General features: G+C 55.9%; 1 protein-coding gene across 2 annotated transcripts in view; it reads left to right on the top strand.

Annotated features, from left to right (window-relative positions):
- Positions 1-1,132: 1,132 nt before the first annotated feature.
- Positions 1,133-17,252, top strand: part of OLFM1 (olfactomedin 1) — a gene marked incomplete at both ends in the record, with an annotated part of 33,074 nt that continues 16,954 nt past the window's right edge. The window contains 2 exons of one of the 2 annotated variants that reach the window (XM_082327211.1): positions 1,133-1,198; positions 14,586-14,735. In XM_082327211.1, coding sequence (XP_082183337.1) covers positions 1,133-1,198; positions 14,586-14,735 — 216 coding nt within the window. Of the gene's footprint in view, positions 1,199-12,478; positions 12,629-14,585; positions 14,736-17,252 lie in introns of those variants that run through there. The other variant, XM_082327210.1, reaches the window with a different exon arrangement.

The raw sequence follows: 17,252 nt of genomic DNA, 5'->3' as shown, positions 1-17,252 counted from the left end.
ATGCCATTCACCTGCATTGCCAGGTACTAAGAGACTTAATAGTATTTATGAGATCCTGGGAAAGCTGTGGTTGGGAAAGCATTCAAGGAGCGTGTGTGGGAGAGAAACGAGGGGTAAGGGTCCCCCCGCGCCGTGGGGAGGGGAAGGGCGCAGCCAGAGCAGTGCGGGGTGGGTGCTGCCTGCCGCCCCCCCGGCCAAGCCCCTGGTGCAGCAGTGGGACCCTGGCAGGGTGCTGGGAGCGGGTGCAGGGGAGGATGCCCTGCAGAGCAAGAGGGTTGTCACCTTGCTCCTACTCCTTAAATTAATTTGGATCCAAGCCTTTCAGCGGACGCTGCTGGGAGTCCTCCCGGAGGGCTCGCTTTGGGAAGGCATCTTTGCTTGGGGGTCGCTACTTCGGGGGGATGCGACCCCTCCGCACCCCCCCAGGCACCCCCGGGGAGCGGGGGGCAGTTGAGCAGCTCCTTGCCCTCCCGGGTGGTGGGGAGGGGGTGCCCCATCCCCAGTCCCCAGCTCTGCTCCCCCTCCACCGCTGCTCCCGAGGCCGCTTTTCCCCTCTCCCTTTTGCCGTCCTTAGTTAAATTTCCCCCGCCTCAGTTGATGTCACATCCTGTTCCACAGCCATCCCCTGCTAGTAGCCAGCCCTACCAATTCCTTTCTTTCCTTTTTTTTTTTTTTTTTTTTTTTATCCCTGTCCTCTCCCCATCACCCCCCCTTTTCAAGGCAAACTTTTGGCAATAGCAGAGATAATCATTTCGTGCTCCGTTGAATTTCTTCTCGCAAATGTCTTTCGATCAAGGGAGCCATTAAAAAAAAAAAAAAAAAGAAATTGCCAGAGAGCCAGCACCGAGAGCAGAGGAGAGAAACTGGGATCCCAATAAATATGCAAAGTGAAGGCTCTGCTAAGCAGATTTCTTGCATTGCTTCCTGGGGGTGCTGAGAGCCACCCGGAGAATCATTCTGGGTTTTTTTTAATTGCATTTTGTTGTCTTTTTTTTTTTCTTTTTTTTTTTTTTTAATTAAAATAATAATAACAATAAAGGACTGAGGAGGCAGCGAGGCGCTCGGTGATCGGCACAGGGAGGCTCGCCCGGAGGTGATCTGTATGCAAGGTGCCTAGAACTGGGTGCGAGACATGCAACCGGCAAGCAAGCTCCTGACCCTCTGCTTCCTCATCCTGATGGGCACAGAACTCACTCAAGTAGGTTTCTCTCTTGCTTTTCCCACCTCCCCCCTTCTCTCCCTTTCTCCCCAACGCCATTTTCTATTAAACCTCGAGAGCACAAAAGAAAACTGGAGTAGGAAGGTGCAGCTTCGTGCCCCCCGCTCCCCGGGCACCCCCCTTTGCTCAGCCTGCGGTGCAGGGGGACCCTCCGGGCTGGGGGGGGAGGTCGGGGGGGCTCGGGAGACCGGACCCCAGAGGTGGGGAGAGAAGGGGGCTGCCCTGGCCTGGGTCCCCCCCACCCCGGGGGTCCCCACCTGCCCGCCCCACCGGCAGGGAAAGTTGCGGTGCGGGGCTGGGGGCGGCGGGACCCCCGCTGCCGGGCTGGGGCTCTGCGAAGTTGGGGGCTGCCCGTCCCGGTCCCCGCGGGGACGCGAGGTGGGTGCGTGGTGGCCGTCCCTCCACGCCAGCTCCCCGCGTGGGGGTAGCTTTGCTGATTTTAGGTGACATTTAAATGTCCCTTGATGTTTCCATCTGTGACAGGCTTGTGGGAGAGAGGAGCATCTTATTTATCTCCCTCTTCCCCCTCCGCCTTTTTTTTTTTTTTACTGTATTTTAATGCTTTCCTTTACTGTCCCGGCCCCTGGACTGAGTGAGTAGTGGGGCTGGGGGGGGCAAAGGAGGCACACAAAAGCCATCTCTTGCAAGTGGAAATAAAACTCCATTTGACTTCTTTAAGATAACTGGGGAGAGGTAGGCAGGGAGGTTGTCTTTTGTTTTTTTCCCCAGTCACTGAGGAAAGGAAGAAAAGTAATTGCAAGAGGATGCTCTAGATTGTGGGCTTAATTGTGATGCTGCCTGGAAGCAAAAAAGAAAGAAAAAAAGCTATAAATAGGAGGGGAATGGAGGCTTCTTAGTGTAGGAGCAATTAGCAGCTGGGCTCTCATCCTGGATGCTTTATGTAGATGACTTTTTCCCTTTCTCCTGCTGACAATGCTCTCTCCTGTCACTGCACTATTGCTGAAGTTTCAGTAGCTGAAGCCTTTGGCTTTGCACCCTCAGAGTATTTCTGCTGCCCCCAGGAAGAAATGGCTGAAGTAAGAGCTGCCTTAATTGCATGGAGCCCTCGAGAGAAGGGATGAGAAGGTAGTAATTTGGGGGGGAAGAAAGAGATCCAAGAGCTGTGTGGATGAGGAGGGGTGGGAAGGAACCAGAGCTGCAAGTGAGCGCCCAGGAGAAGCCCATTGTGTGCGAGAGGATGCACGGGGAGCGCGCATGCGCCGCGCTGGACAAAGCAGCCAGCGACCGCCAGCGTTGCTTGGGGATCAGCAAAAAGGGGCTCCTCGCTACGCACCCGGCCCGGCCGAGGGCATGGCCAGCCCGGGGCCGTGGCAGCAGCGTGGCGAAGCAGCACGGTGGGGCTGCCCCTTGCCCCGCCGGCCTCCCCGCCTGCCCAGCCCCGGGGGGTGCGCTACAGCCTGGGGACCTGGGTGGTACCCCCCTCCCCAGGGGCTGTCACCGTCCTGCATCGGCCTTGTCAGCCCCCATCGCTCTGCATTGGTGGGTTTTTTCAAGGACACCGAGTTATCACCTCTTGTGCCAAGGATGCCGCTGTGCTTGGCTACTTTTTCCTTTTCTTGTTTTCTTTTTTTGTGAATGCAGCACTCCCAACTTTTTGCTCAACTTTAAATCGGGGTGGGGATGGGGATCAAACCTGCTCTGAACGGTGGGGCTGAGGGTGCTGGCTGACTTTGGCCGAGTTACCTCCCAGCACCTCCCTGCCCGCTGGCGGGAGGTTGGAAGCCCCTGCTGAAGCCCTGGCTTTGCTGAGCTGCCTTCGGCTGGGGCTGGTTTCTGGTTTGCAGTGTCTACCTGGGCTTTGCTGCCTGCAGGTAGCCGAGTCCTGCCAGGCCCCGTGTGCCGGCCACGCAGAGCTCTCCTGCCAGCGTGCCTGCTGGCTCGCTTGGCACTGCAGAGCCCTTTCAGAGTTTTAGCATCTCATTTCTGTAGCACAGCTGCCAGATGCAATCCCCAAATATGCCTTTCAGCCCAGGCACCGCCCAGCTCAGTGTCTTCCACGTTTAATTCAGTGCCGGATTCACATCTCCATCACATGTGTGGAGTCTCTCCCATCCCCTACAGAGATCCCGTGCCGGGGGAGAAGGGATTGAGGTTCAGGGGAGAGAGGCTGCCGATTTAGGCAGCTTTCCTTGACAATGCAGAAGCTACTGCTGTCCCCTCCTCTCCCTCCCTGCAGTGACACTGGCAGGCCAGCGCACAAGAAAGGAAGAAATGGGGAGAGGGACGGCTGTTAAATGGGGCTGGAGGGGGTGAGTACATGGCTGTCCATCCAGCTGGGTGCTGGGAAAGCCCTTCTCATGGAGAGGAGGGAGTTGTCTTCAAGGTATTGGTGCTGCAGCATCCTCTGACGGTCGCCCCGGGGGGGAGGAAGGATGCCTGTGCCCAGCTGGGAGCACACGGGTGATGCACACGCTGCAGGCTTCACCCCCAGGTTTGGTAGGGGCTTTGAGACCTGCCGAAGGTGGCTAGCAGTTTTACCTGTGTGAAACAAGGGGAGAGCTGTCCCTACATGCCCCCCAACATCCCAGTTCCTGGCAGAAGCCCCTGCCTGCCTCTCGATCCCCCATGTGTCCCCAGGATGGGTGGCAGGAGCTCCGGCCCCAGAGCAAGACCTGCATGAAGCTCTGGGATTTCTTCTCTCTGCCAAAGGTCTCCTAGTCTGTTTTGTGCCTTGCCTTGGCTCTCCACAGGTCAGTGATCAAAGCCTGAAGTGACAAATATTTTGGCTGAGTTGAATGGGATGGCTTCAGGGTGCAGGGGCTGGGTATGGGTGCTGGGCGAGGGGGGGCAGAGCTGCTGCTCGGGGCACCCTGGCGTGCAGCACCCTTGCTCTGGCTGTGCGTGCAGCTCTGGGCAGAGGCCTTCCCAGAAAAAGCGTGGGGCTTTCTCTCCTTGTCTTCTTCTCAGTGAGACCCAGGGCAGCTGTCCTGGTGGCCACGGAGGAGCAGAGCCAGCTTACGCTCTCTAAGGATCTGTTCGTCACGTGCAGAAAGATAGCGCTGCCAAAAGGGCAGAGGATTTGGGCTGCTGTAGTAAAGCCAGGAGTATCAGCAGAGGGGATTCGGGATGCCATCAGCTTGTCTGTCTGTCTGTCCGACCCATCCCTTTGTCACGCCTCGTGCTTGCTGGCGAGCTGCTGGGATATTACCATTGAAAAGCTCTTTGCGTTCCTCAAAGTTTCGCAGGCGCAGGGCAGGGCAGCCGGCGCTCTGACATCCACTTACCCAGTAATCAGTGAAACCACACAGGAAGAAATACCTTCCTGGAGCAGGCAGTTATTAAACATTTAGGGCTTCTGCAAGAAAAAAAAAAAACAATTTTGCCATTGATTTTCCTAAAAGCACATCAGGTCCCTCCCGGGGCCATTTTCAGGGAAGGGGGGAGCTGCCAGGTTTGCACGCTGCCCTCCCCAAAGCTGCCCGCGCCCCTCTGCCCGGCAGCACCCAGCCCGGCCGTGCTGGCTCCCCTCCACCCATGGGGGACTTCCCAGCACCCAGTTTGGTGGCCGGGCTCTTCCCTCCCCTGTCAGGGAGCCACAGGGAAGCTAGTAGGATTAAGCTGCAAATCTGCAGCCTGTAACAGGAGGCAGCTGCCTCATCTCATAAACCAATTTGTGTCTCATTTCACTAACTTCAGCTTTAACCAATAAAAAAGAAAGGTAATTTTCAGCCCTGGGTCATATTTATTACTCAAGTTATCGGTCCTTGTAATCAGTATTAGCATCACTGCGTAAAGTAATACAAAACTAATTACTATCTGAGTGAATTAGATAGATGAAGGCTGTAGACTGCATTGACAGTGGAAGAAGCTAATTCTCGAGTTATGAGCGATAAGTGTTGGCTTTGCTCTGCTGTGATGAACCTCTGAACAAAAGGGAAGAAGGCAGGGACAGGGGCACCCAAGGAGTGTCCCTCTGGGGTTTGTTGCCTGTGGGTGCCTTGGCCGGACTCTTTGGGAGACCCGGGCGGGCAGGGGGATACCTGAGAGGTTGAGTCAGTCAAGAATTGCCCCAAAAAGGGGAAGATGCACTTGGGGAAACGGAGGCACAGAGCCTGAGACATGTCTTAGCACCAGCAAATCCCACTTGTGGGGGAAGAGCACCTCAAAATCCTGATTTTCCTTCTTTTGTAGACTGTAGCCATTGCTTGCTGCTGCCATACCCAGAGCTGAGCCCAGGAGCCCTGGTCCCAGCCTCTGGGCCAGCTTTGTCCTGGGTTTTGGCCCTTGGAAGCTTTCTCCCCATTCAGGACCCAGGTCCTGGCTCCCAGCCTCCCTCCCCATCCCAGCTGGGAGGCAGCATTCAAGACCAGCCAAAATGCAAAAGATCTCCTGGAAAGATAACAGCAGGGCAATAGCAGGAGTCAGCCCTCGGTCCAGGAGCGCGCAGCAGCGGCGACCCTGGAGCAATGCTGTGTTTTCTAGCAAGCAACGTGCAGAACAAGTTTCCAGTGTAAAGGCACCTTCTGACTGGAGGCGTGCGCCTGACCCGGGGAAATATGCCCAAAAAAATCATCATCCCTAACCAAAACATCCGAGTAACAGGAACCCACCGACGCGCCCGCAAAACCTGCGCTGACTTTAATGGGCTCCGATCTAGCCCAGAGGCTCTGACGTGTATTGGCACTCGCTGTTAGAGCATGAGTTTAATGTCAAGAGCAGCTTTAGCTAAACACAGATTTAGCGAAGACCTGCAAAGGGGGTTAGTCTGTTCCAGTGTAACATAAGGAATATGTTCTTTCTGCTGCAGTGTTTCTACTCACCGTGCGGATAACAAAAGGAAAGGTCGCAGCGTTTTGTGTGTGGAAGGAGTAGTCCCAGTGTCCGTAGCTGGGGGTAACTTTCCGGAGCACGTTGGGCTGCCTGATCCCAAAACAGGGCCGCTCCTGGAGCCAAGCTCAGCACCGGGCACAGGCAGTGTCACACAAAATCCCACCAGGAGCTGGCAGTGATCTGCAGTATTGTGGTCACTGTTTCCAAAGCACTTTGGGGTCTTTAATTGCCATTTTCTTTCCTTCCTTTGCTTTCCCCATCTGTCCATCCATACCCTCCCCGTGACGGGAGGGGAAGAGTTTGCTCTGCGTTGGTACAGTGCCGAGGTGACAGGCTCCAGCTGCAGGGCTGAGGCTTGTGTGAGTGATGGTAGCACAGACAGGGACAAAAAACAGGCAAAAAAGCAAGGACATTTGGAAGTCAGACCCAAAAATCAGCAAAACCTGGTACCATTTATTGCTGTGGCAGTTGTGACCTGCTGAGGGACAGATGCCCCTCGGCAAATGCAACAGAAGACTGTCCCACGCTCCGAAGGTGATGAGGGTACAAAGTGTATGTTCCTTAATGAGGATGAACTTGCCCGTGCTGCCTCCCAGGGTAGGTGGGGAGCCTCTTCGGCCTGGCGCTGTGCACAGCCCTCCCGCTGCCCACAGGCTGGTGCCGGGGGATTTTGGATACCTCCTGCCACAAGCTCAGGCAATGGGGAGTCCAAGGGAAGTGGGTGAATGTTTACTGAGTTGAGAGAGGGATGAGAAACATCGTCATTTGCTCAGGAGCAGCGTCCAGGGCTCTGTCCCCCGTAACCCCGTGGTGCCAGGCAGAAAGCAGAGGGGCACAGTGAGCGCCCAGCGCGGCGCTGGGGTGGGCTTGGAGCCCCGGCCTGAGCCGGCTGCGCAGGTAGGGCTGGGCTGTACCCGCAGCTCCTCACCCTCAGCCTTGAGCCCCGCCGCAGGGACCCCCACGCAGAGCTGCTCGGCATCCCCGCGGCCTTCGGCTGCCAGGCGTGCTGCGCAGTGCCAGGGAGCGCAGCACCTGGCGCTGGTGCTCGGGGTGCTCTCCCATCCATGTGCTGGAGGTGGTCCTTTCATCCCTGCAGCTCACCTGCCTCCGTGCCGTCCACGCTGCTTTGCAGGTGCAGCAGCACCTGGCAGTGGGGCAGCGACAGGGACTCTGGCAGCCCGGCATCAGCCAGGGCTCCAGGAGGGATGCACAGAGTCAGTGGAGGCAGGGAGTCTTCCAAGAGGCCGGTTCGGAGCCCCTCCATCAGCTACAGGAGGGCGCTTTGGAGAAAAGTCACTTAGTCCAAGTATCTAAAAAGGATCCCTGAAGTTATACAGCAAGTTCCCTCTGGAAAGGACAAGCCCTTTCCTGCAGCTCCTGGCCAGAGGGCACAGCACATCTCACGGGTCTCCAGTGCAGAGAGGAGGAGTCGGAAAGGGCTGGAGAATGGGCTGTCCCGCACACCACAGAGCAATCCCCGGGCAGGCCTGAGTGCCCTGCCGGATTACTGAGCCCTGCGCTCCCCGGACAGGAGCTGCCAGCCCTGGGAAGGTGCCTGGGGCTCTGCCCTCCATTGAGCAATCAGCTCAGCTGGACGCATCCTCCTCGCAGGAGATGTCAGGTGTTGGCTGAGATGCCTCCTCCATTTACTGAGCCAGCTTGGAGCACCGGCAAGGTTTCAGGCTGTTAAAATACAGGTGTATGTATTTTAAAGCAGATCCCATCCTCTCACCATGCATTAAACGGGAATTCTCTGACTGTGGTCTACGGACACCAACTCCATGTAAGCTTGGGAGCAACAGAAACTTCAGCACCTCTTCTCTGAACCAGCCAGGAGAGGGAGACAATGACCGCCGTGTCCTGCACACACACGCACACACGCACAGAGGTGTGGGCCTGTTTGCAAACCTTGACCCTTGTAGGGCTCCTCCAGGGACACGGTCCCATTTTGCATTATCACTTCCCAGCAGCAGCGTTTTCCACTAAGTAGCTATTTTGGAAGACCCTGTTCTTTGCTTTTATCTATCGTTCCTCCTCTTTCCCTGCTCAGAATACGTGCATGCAAATAGCATCTTTTGTTCCCTAGCAGTTCTCACAAGAAAAACTCAGTGACAACATGGAAGTTTTTTCCAAGGCAATGCCCTGTGAAAAAAACAAAACAAAGTGATCAGGAGAAAGGTGAACTCAACCAGTTCAGCAAAACCAGTACTGAACAGATTCCTGCAGACGTTACAATGGAAAGTTGCTCTTTTAAGGACAGATCCCGCTTTGCTCTGGAAAGGCCCGGCAGTGAATGCTATCAGGTCAAGAAGAGTCAACTGAGTCTCCTCCTTCTTGATTTCACTAGCGTTTCTTGGGATTTGCTCTAGCATGAGTAAAGGCAACGTCAGGTCTCTCACATCAAGTTCACATCCTTACTGGTTTTTTGCTGTCTGTGTTTCATTTTGTTGCCATGCTGGGCTTCTAAAAGCAGGGAAGACGTGAGGGTAGGGAAGAGGTTTCCATGCTTGCACATCCCCTACTTCAGGCACTGAGGTGGCAGAGGTCATTTTCCTGCTCGATGCCCACGACCCAGCACAGCACGCGGTGACGGGCAGCATCTCGTTGCACAGCAGCGACCACCGCCTCTTCCCCCTGAAAAACCCTTTGCCCCTAAAAAAGGGAAACAGCGGCATTTCTGGGAGCCTCTTTTTTGGCAGGTCTCTGCTTCGGACCAGCTGACGTGGGCTCAGCTTGCGTGGCCGTGCCACGGGCAGATGGACGGTGTTGGGGAAGGGCTGTGGCTCTCTGCCAGCACGGGCTGTACCTACGGGCTCAGGGCCATCCTGCTCCCGGCGCAGGTCGTTAAGGCATTAAGTCACTGGACTTTCTGAAAAGGTATGGAAGAACAGCCGATCTCTTGACGTCCCTACCTTAACTCCCTTAACAGCGAAGACGACTCCCCAAAAAACGTTGCTTTTGGCTATTTCATAAACACTGGAAGCAAGAGAAGGAAAGAAAATCACCTGGATTTCTCTCTCCGCCGTTATTACACACACAGCCCCTCCTGCAGCTGACATGAAGGGTTTTGCTCCCGGGAAGCAGAGCAGCTCCGCTGAGTGCTGCTGCCGGAGCACGGCCACCGCTGCCTGCACGGACCCTCCGTGCCGGCCGCTGGGACGAGATCCCGGTAACGGGCCCCTCCTTAGCAGGGACTTGTGCTGCTGCTCCTCTCTCTGTGCTTCACCATCCCCATCTGCAGAAGCTTTAATCATTGCAAAGCACTTGAAGGGCATACGAATGAAATCACCTGCGTGCACTGGTAGGAAATGAGTCTTTCTTTAGTCCAGGTGGAATCCAGAGCAAGGCAAAGGAGGGCTGGTTACCCTGCTGAACACCATTTTAAATAGTAAAGTACCCGCAGGTCTGATTCCCTTTTATGTGTTTGGAGTAGACAACCATGAGGGATAAACTTTACTTACAAACTCAGTTTCAGAATGAACATAAGGATGATTTAAGTGTAGCACTCAAGTGTTTTATATGGTGTGAAATCAGATAAGCTATCAGGGTCTCGGCTGCTACAGTGCTGAGCACAGCATAAGCACCTGTCAGAGCAGAACAGGCTGAACTGGAACAGAATGGGGAGCTGGGATTTATTCTAAAAGATGAAAGCCATCCGAGGTTTTTGCCTAATGAACCTGTTCCTACAACCACAGCCTGAAACACCTCCTTGGTGCTGACCTCCTCAGGCGCGACGCTGCACGATCTGACGGCCGTTTTGCCATGGGAGGGATGCCTGGGCTGGGGGAAGCCAATTTCACGGGGTGGGAGTAGCTTAGCTACTTTGGGAGCCCTAAGCGGGATAGTGATGCAGAGGGCAGGAATGTTTTCTTATTGATTTCAGCAGCAGGTTGACCTGTCAGCTGGCTGACTTAGCCAGATCAGAGCGCGTCTGGCCCGAGCAGGGGGAAGGGGCAGGGGTGACACGGGCTGAGGGTGCTGGGAGGCGAGGGAAGGGAATGGCATTTCGGCTGCTGCAGCCTGTGGCATGCACCAGCTTCTGCCTCCCTGCTGCCAGCGTCCGATTCTGCTGCCCTGTTGTCAGAGGGACAGGATCCGACCTGGCGTCAGCGCTCGTACTCTAACTCATCTCTTTCTCTCCACCTGGTGGACTTGCTAAATGTGCTTTCGTTTCAGTGCTTTGCAGAAACTCCCCAGCGCTCTCTGCAGAAACAGCTCCACTTGGCTGTCGCTGCTCCCCGCTCCCTTTGCCCAGACCAGCGGTGCTGGGGTGCGCTGGGATGATCCCACGCCAAGGGCCAGGTCCCCAGCTAGGGGCAAGGTCCCATTAAGGTGGGACAGGCCAGCTCAGCAGCAATTGCATGTCAGGGCACAGCTCCCTGCTTCCCCAGTTGGGACTTGCTCCGCACACCAGCCTGGATGCTGTAGGGCAAGGAATTACTGGTGGGTCAAGGCCTCGGGGCACCCCTCAGCACCCTCGCAGCTGTAGCCCAGCCAGCTCCTGGGGAGGGGGCCGTGAGACCCCTGCCGCACACGGCTCTGGAGGTGGCAGGTTTGGGACTGGGCTGATCAGACTCCAGTGGGAATGCGGTGGCTCCTGGGGGCCAGCCAGGCTGGGGGTGGTGGGGCCATGGGACAGTGCAGGGTCCCCTAGAGCAGGGCCGTGGCGGCTGCTCCGACATTCTGAGGCCGGTGCTATACCAGCGGAGCGAGGGGTGTCACTTCTGTCCTCTGGAGAGGGCCAGGGCATTAATTTCATAATTTCGCTTTGCACAGGGTGTTTAAAGGTTCACTTCGGGAAGGATGTGCAAGGAGCTGCAGATGTCTGTTGATTGGAGACTTTGGTTCTGAACTCACCAGGACAGTTCTGCAAACACTTTCAGGAAACCTGAGTTGTGAACAAGCTCCATCTCGCTGCAGACTATGTGCCAGGCCCGTACAGAGGCGGTGTGCTGTTTGCAGTGTAACAGCACATGGGGTTCCTCGGCAGGGTTAGCCCCATAGCCACGCCCGCCACGGAAAGCCAAGAGTTTTCTTCGAACCCTGGGGTGGGATGTTCTGGCAGTGTCTGGCACCATCCCATCTCTCCTGTCCATGCAGCCCTGCGTGCTGGGAACGGGGCAAGAGCAGCGCTGGGGCGGGAATGGGGCAACCCACTCGAGGGCAGGCAGAGTTGCCAAGGCATTTTTATTTAGCTCAAGCGTATTGGGTCCTTCGTGCTGACGGAGCGCTGAGGCTGCAGAGCGTGGCGAGGGAGCAAGCAGGGATGTGGGGGATCCTCTGACGGCCCACAGCCCGGGTCCCCCACCTCGTGCGGGAGCAGTGCAGCCCCTGCGCGCACCACAGCCGGGAACGCTGCTCCCGACTGCCCTCGCTGGCAGCAGCTCCCCTTCGTCCCCTGGAGAAGCTGCATCTCCGGCACGGTGCTTCTCCGCCGCGGCCCGGCCCCGCACCGCACCGCGCCCGGCCCCGCACCGCGCCCGGCCCCGCACCGCGCCCGGCCCCGCACCGCGCCCGGCGGCGCCGCCGGCAGCCGGCAGGGGGCGCCGCAGTGCCGCGCCGCAGCGGGGCCGCGCCGCAGCGGGGGAGCCGCCCCCGCGCCCCCCGGCCCGGCCCTGCCCGCAGCCGCGCCCCGCGCCCACACCGCCCCGCGCCCGCGCTCCTCTCCTCCCTCCCCAAAGCTTTTCTGCCTCCTCCCCACTTCTTTTCCGCTCTCCCCAAATCTTTTCCCCACCACCACCAAATTTTCCATCTCCCCAAATCTTTTTCCCTTTCGCCAATTTTTTCCCCCTTCCCAAACCTTTTCCCCTCTCCCCAAACCCTTCTCTCCCAAGGAGAGAGGCTCCCCAAGCCTTTCCGCCGCTCCCCAAGTCCTTTTCCCTTCTCCCCAAATCTTTTCCCCTCGCCCCAATTCTTTCCCCCCTCTCCAAATCCTTCCTCCTCTCCTTCCCTCCTCTCCCCCTTCCCCAAATCTCCCCCCCCCAAAAAAAATCTTTCCCTCCCCCAGATCTCTCCTCCCCTCCGCTCCCCCCTCCCCTCCCCAAATCCCTTCTCCCCTCCCTCTCCCTCTCTCCCCCCTGCCTCCCACCCTCCCTCCGCAGTCGCTCCGGCTGGCTGGGCGCTCCGCGGCGCTCGCTCCCCCCCGCCCCTCCCTCCCCTCCCTCCCTCCCTCCCGCCCCGGTCCCGTCCCGCCTCCTGCAGCCGCTCGCTCCGCTCCGCTCCGGTTGGGGCGCGCCCGGCGGCGGCGGGCGCAGGGAAGCAGCCCCGCTCCGGCTCCGGGACCGGCTCCGGCACAGGCACCGGCAGCACCATCGCCAGCGCCGGGCAGGGCCGCGGCGGGGCGGCGGCGGACGATGGGCCGGCGGCGAGCGGCGGCGGCGGCCGGGCGGCTGGCGCAGCCCGTCCCCAGCGGCATGGAGCCCGGCGCCGGTGCAGAATGAAGGGTGCCTGCCGCCCCCCCCCGCAGACATGTCTGTGCCTTTACTCAAGATTGGAGTCGTCCTCAGCACCATGGCCATGATCACCAACTGGATGTCGCAAACGCTGCCCTCCCTCGTGGGGCTCAACACCACCAAACTCACGGCGGCCACGGGCGGCACCTTGGACCGCAGCACGGGAGTAAGTGCGGGGGGCGGCGGGCAGGGGTCGGGGCCGAAGGGGGCACCGGGCTGCCCGGAGCATCGCCGCCTCCCTCCTCGCCTGGGTGTCCCCCGGGCTGCCTGGGTGTCCCCCTCCTTGCCTGGTCGCCCCCACCCCCGGGACCTCCCCGGCCGCCTGGGTCCCTCCTTGCCCGCCGCCCCCCCGCCGCCGGCAGGCCCCGCAGGAGCCCCCCCGGCTGCAGAGAGCAGCGCCCCGGGGAGAGGCAGGGCCTCGGGGTGATGGGGCGGGGGGCATCGCTTGCGAAGTGCCCCCCCGGGGCCGGGCAGGAGCGGGGAGCGGGGTCGGGGCGGTGCGGGGCTGGCAGGGGACGGGGTCTGGGGTGGCGGTGCCGGGAGAGCATCTCCTCTCCCTCTCCCTCTCCTCCTCTCGGTTTGGCTATCCCTAGCCCCGGGCTGGGGGCGACCCGGGTGCCCCCCGCCCCTGTGCCTTCAGCCAAAGGGTTGCAAAGTTTCCCTCGTCCCTGTTTTGCTGGCGCTGGGCGAAGCAGCTTGGGACAGCAGCTCCGAGTCCTGCAAGATCCATTCGCTTCCCTGCCTTTAATCAGGAGTCGTTAATGGGATGGAAAATGCAGCGGAGAAGTTGCGGTGTATTTTGGTCGTGCCGTATGTTTCCCGTCCCTGTTTTGCTGGAGGGCTGGTACGGTGCCTGGTCTTGCCACTTTGGAAATGGCTGAGAAAAACAGTCCTTCTGTCTGTCTTCCCTTAGCGGGGAAAAATGGGCACCTTTCGCCTCCAGGCTGCATGCTTGTGCCTTATAGAAGAGCTACCGTATTACAGCTCTGCTGCTCAGGACGAGTGTTTCATGTAGTGGTTCTGCTGATTGTGAATGAAGCTGGGAAATTTTTTATTTTTCCATGTTATCAGGGATTATGAGACCCATTTATTATTTTTTTTCTGGTTGTTTTAGCTAGAGAATCCAATAGTTTGTCTGTCTGCCTAGCCATCTCTCTCAGTGCGTGTCTGTCAACATGGGTATTTGCAAGGTTATTTGTAATATATTGAAATAGTAGAAAGAACATTTCCCTTCTGGTTGGCAAAACGGTGGTACCTTCAAAGTGATCGGAGGCTGAATTGTGATTAAATAATGTATTTTGCAAAGTACTGTGAGATCAAAGGAAAATTAAGATCAGAGCGGTTCGGAGAGCAGAAGGGGCAGGAGGGGAGCTGGGGAACTCGCTGTGTTTGGGGCTGGGCTCCCTTTCTGCGGCGCGTCCTGGAAGCTCCGACGGAGGCACTGATCCTGTCCTCCGGACTGCATCCCGTCTTTGCTGGCACGCTTCGCAGGGCACGGCACCGGGCTTTCACTGCCCGGGACCCGCAGAACATTTGCAGGGAAATGGTTGTCTGGTGAACCTCCCCATCCTCAGGAGAGTCTGGCAGAGGAGGGGGAAACGTAACTCTCGGTGTCCGTTTACTCAGGAGAGCTGATTTTCCTGCTGCCGGATCCGGGAGAGCTCTGCAGAGGCACCTTGATCACTGCTCAGCCCTCAGCCAGGACACCGTATCCTCACTGGTAGCTCGGGCACATCCCTGTCATGGTGTCAAGGAGAAGTCAAGTGCTTTGTAACGACAGCGGGCAGCGGGTTCCCCGCCCCGGGGCGCTCGGCACCTTACAGCTTGCTACAACCCTCCCTGCTTCGTGGCTTTCCTCGTGTCCGTGCTTTCCCACTTGCGTTGCCTTCTTGCTTCAGCTCCTGCTCTCCTTTTCAGACCCTTATTTATTTGTCCCCAATCCATATTTTTGCATTACAAGTGAATTTTGCCAGCTGGGCCCTCGGAGGAGCCTCCCTCCGCTTCCAGCACGGCTCCAGTATCTGCCACATCCATCCTGCTTATCCACTCAGCCCCCTTCACCTCCCACACCCCTGCCAGGCCTCCCCCCGTTTATTTAACCCATCTTTCCCTGTGTTAATTAGGTGTTGCCTACCAACCCAGAGGAAAGCTGGCAGGTCTACAGCTCTGCCCAAGATAGCGAGGGACGTTGTATATGCACAGTGGTGGCACCTCAACAGACGATGTGCTCGCGTGATGCCAGGACAAAGCAGCTGAGACAACTATTAGAAAAGGTAATGGTTGACCCCTTCTGGGAAAGGTGGTTTGGTTTGGCGTGACATTGGGGGTAAAAACCTGAGCGAGCTGGGCTGAGCCTTGGTGTCCAGGGAAGACAGACCCCTTGGGCCAGCCCTCCCGTGCTGTAGCTGTCCCCAGGCGTGTGGAGGGGAATCATCAGCCGCAGTCGGGAGTTTAAATCTGTTAAGTGTTCCTGAGGCACAGAGGAGAAGGGACCGTGGCCTAAGGTCAGGTTAAAGAGAGATCAAAGCAAGGATATTGAACCACATTGCTAAAAAAAAAAAAAAAGGATGTAATTTACTCATTTTTTTCATTACGTTAACACAAGCAGTTTCAAAGGATGAGCCTCAACAAGATGAGAGAAGATAGATAGAATTAAAAACCCAAAGGCCATGCATTCCTAGCCAAGCCGATATTAAAAAGGTTGAATAAAACAGTACAAACTGTCGACATCAAATAGCACAGAAATGACAGTTAGTGGTTTTCTTTCTAATGTTGACATCCACTTGATTAGTTTTTAATAGTCTGCTGTCCAAAGACATCAAAGAATCTCATTAGGGAAACATTCCTGATAACAAGAAATTTTCCAGATAATAGATTTCATTGAAGAAATGCTGTTTCATGTGAAATGGTGCTCTTCTCTTTAAAATATAAGTGGACTCCTGTGCTGGATATGTAATTATCCTTCATGCCCTAATGCTATGTTGACATGTGTTGTGCATGACAAAATAATTTTTATCCCTCTGCTTTTGGGAAGTTCATATATTAGTCACTCATAACAATATTAAACCTGCACTTAAGTGATTTTCCTATACGATAAGGACAATAAAGTGAGGCGGGAAACATTTAGCCCTAAAACACTTCTTTGGTATGTCAGAGGCTTCTAAAAATAATCCCACGGAAGCTTTTATTTCTCTAAGCAATAACGGCAACCGGTCCAACAGCACGTTTGTCTAAGAGGCAGCAGGCGTTATATCAGCAGCTGAGAGAGGCGTCCAAGAGCCATCGTGTTCCCAAAACTGCTCATATGCATTAAACAAGCAGGATTTGACCCAATGCCCTCTGCTAATGGACAGGCGACTTGGGCATACAAGACCTGGGATAACATCAGCTCCCGCGCGGAGGGTGTAAGTGCTCAGTGATTTTTCCCTTATGCAGCTCTCCGGCTGCCAATGAATAAAGTGAGGGAGGAGCGGTATTTCAAGACATGTGTTCTGGGGATATGTTACCTGCCTGCTAATCTGTCTGCATCTCACTCCTACGCTAACCTATATGAAAACCCCAAAATAAGGAATAGGCTCTTAGTGCCAGACGTCTGATCTTGACGAAGGCTGAAAGGATAATCCCTATAGGAAAACGCAACTGCGGAGAAGAGCTTCCAGCTTCCCAGGAAGGATTTCAAACCTGAAAACTCCTTCCCTCATCTGACATTTTAACTCTAGCTTTGTGATGGGGAAACTGGCATCCCCTGATTTCTCTCTGCCAGCAGATGAAGAAGCATAATGTGTCAAAGAGGTAATTGCATTTGGATTTTCAAAGGAGGAGACCTGGCAGTCACCTATGGAAATAATAAGGCATTGCTTTTACGGGCAAGAAGTAAGCTGCGTTTGTGTGTGTGTACGTGTGTGTACACAAACCGACTGTAGCATCCTCAGTGAAGATCTCCGCACAGAGGCTTCAGCAGCTGAATGTACTTTGAGTTTCAAAGCTGCCGTGACCCCATCTACCCTCAACACATGGGCACAGGCTTATGCATAGAAACTGCAGTTCGTGCTGCTTGCAAGTGAATCCTGGGCACCCCCTCAGGTTAAAGAGCAGGCGTTAAGTGAGGTAAGGGGAGCCAGGGCTGCTCGCCACCGCACAAACTGTTCAGCCCGTGTTTTGACACCGAGGTGTCTGAGCTCATCTTTGGCTGGAGTACACGGAGTCCTTCCAGCCTTATATGTGTCAGGTGCTGAGGCCAGATCTTGGACTGCATCCAGACCAAGACATCACCTAAATCCTGTTCATAAACAGATTATGTTTTATCTTCAAACGGAGTTGGTTTTTTTTTTTTTTTTTTTGGCCCTGTTATCTGGGAGGACTTCCTTCTCTGATGGTTAAACCACTTTTGGTTTCCTGCCAATTCTTATTCTTTGCCAGCACTGATTTCCAGATTAAACAGTTCTTTTTGTTCCTTTGATATTCACTCAGAAGTGTATATAAGGAGGACAATGACATCTCTTCTCAACCTTCACTTTGCCTTCTACAGACCTTATAAGATGAACTCTTCATGTCCTGGGCCATCGGTTGAGCCCATCTCTCTGCTAATTCTTCCTATAGACCACGAAAATCTCCCTCAAGCTGCCTCATGCTGTTGCTCTACCAGTTTGGCTACCCAAAGCTAAAGATTCATCCCAATTCAACCCCCAAAGATGGACTTAGAAGAGCTCTTTTGAGCTGGCATGAAAGGCTCATCCCCAGGGAAGCCTGAGCAGCGTTTAAACCATTGCTTTGACCATATAAATCTCACT

The sequence above is a fragment of the Platalea leucorodia genome (assembly GCF_965183815.1).
Source record: "Platalea leucorodia genome assembly, chromosome: 15".
Lineage (NCBI taxonomy): Eukaryota > Metazoa > Chordata > Aves > Pelecaniformes > Threskiornithidae > Platalea > Platalea leucorodia.
This window is presented reverse-complemented; position numbering and strand designations above follow the sequence as displayed.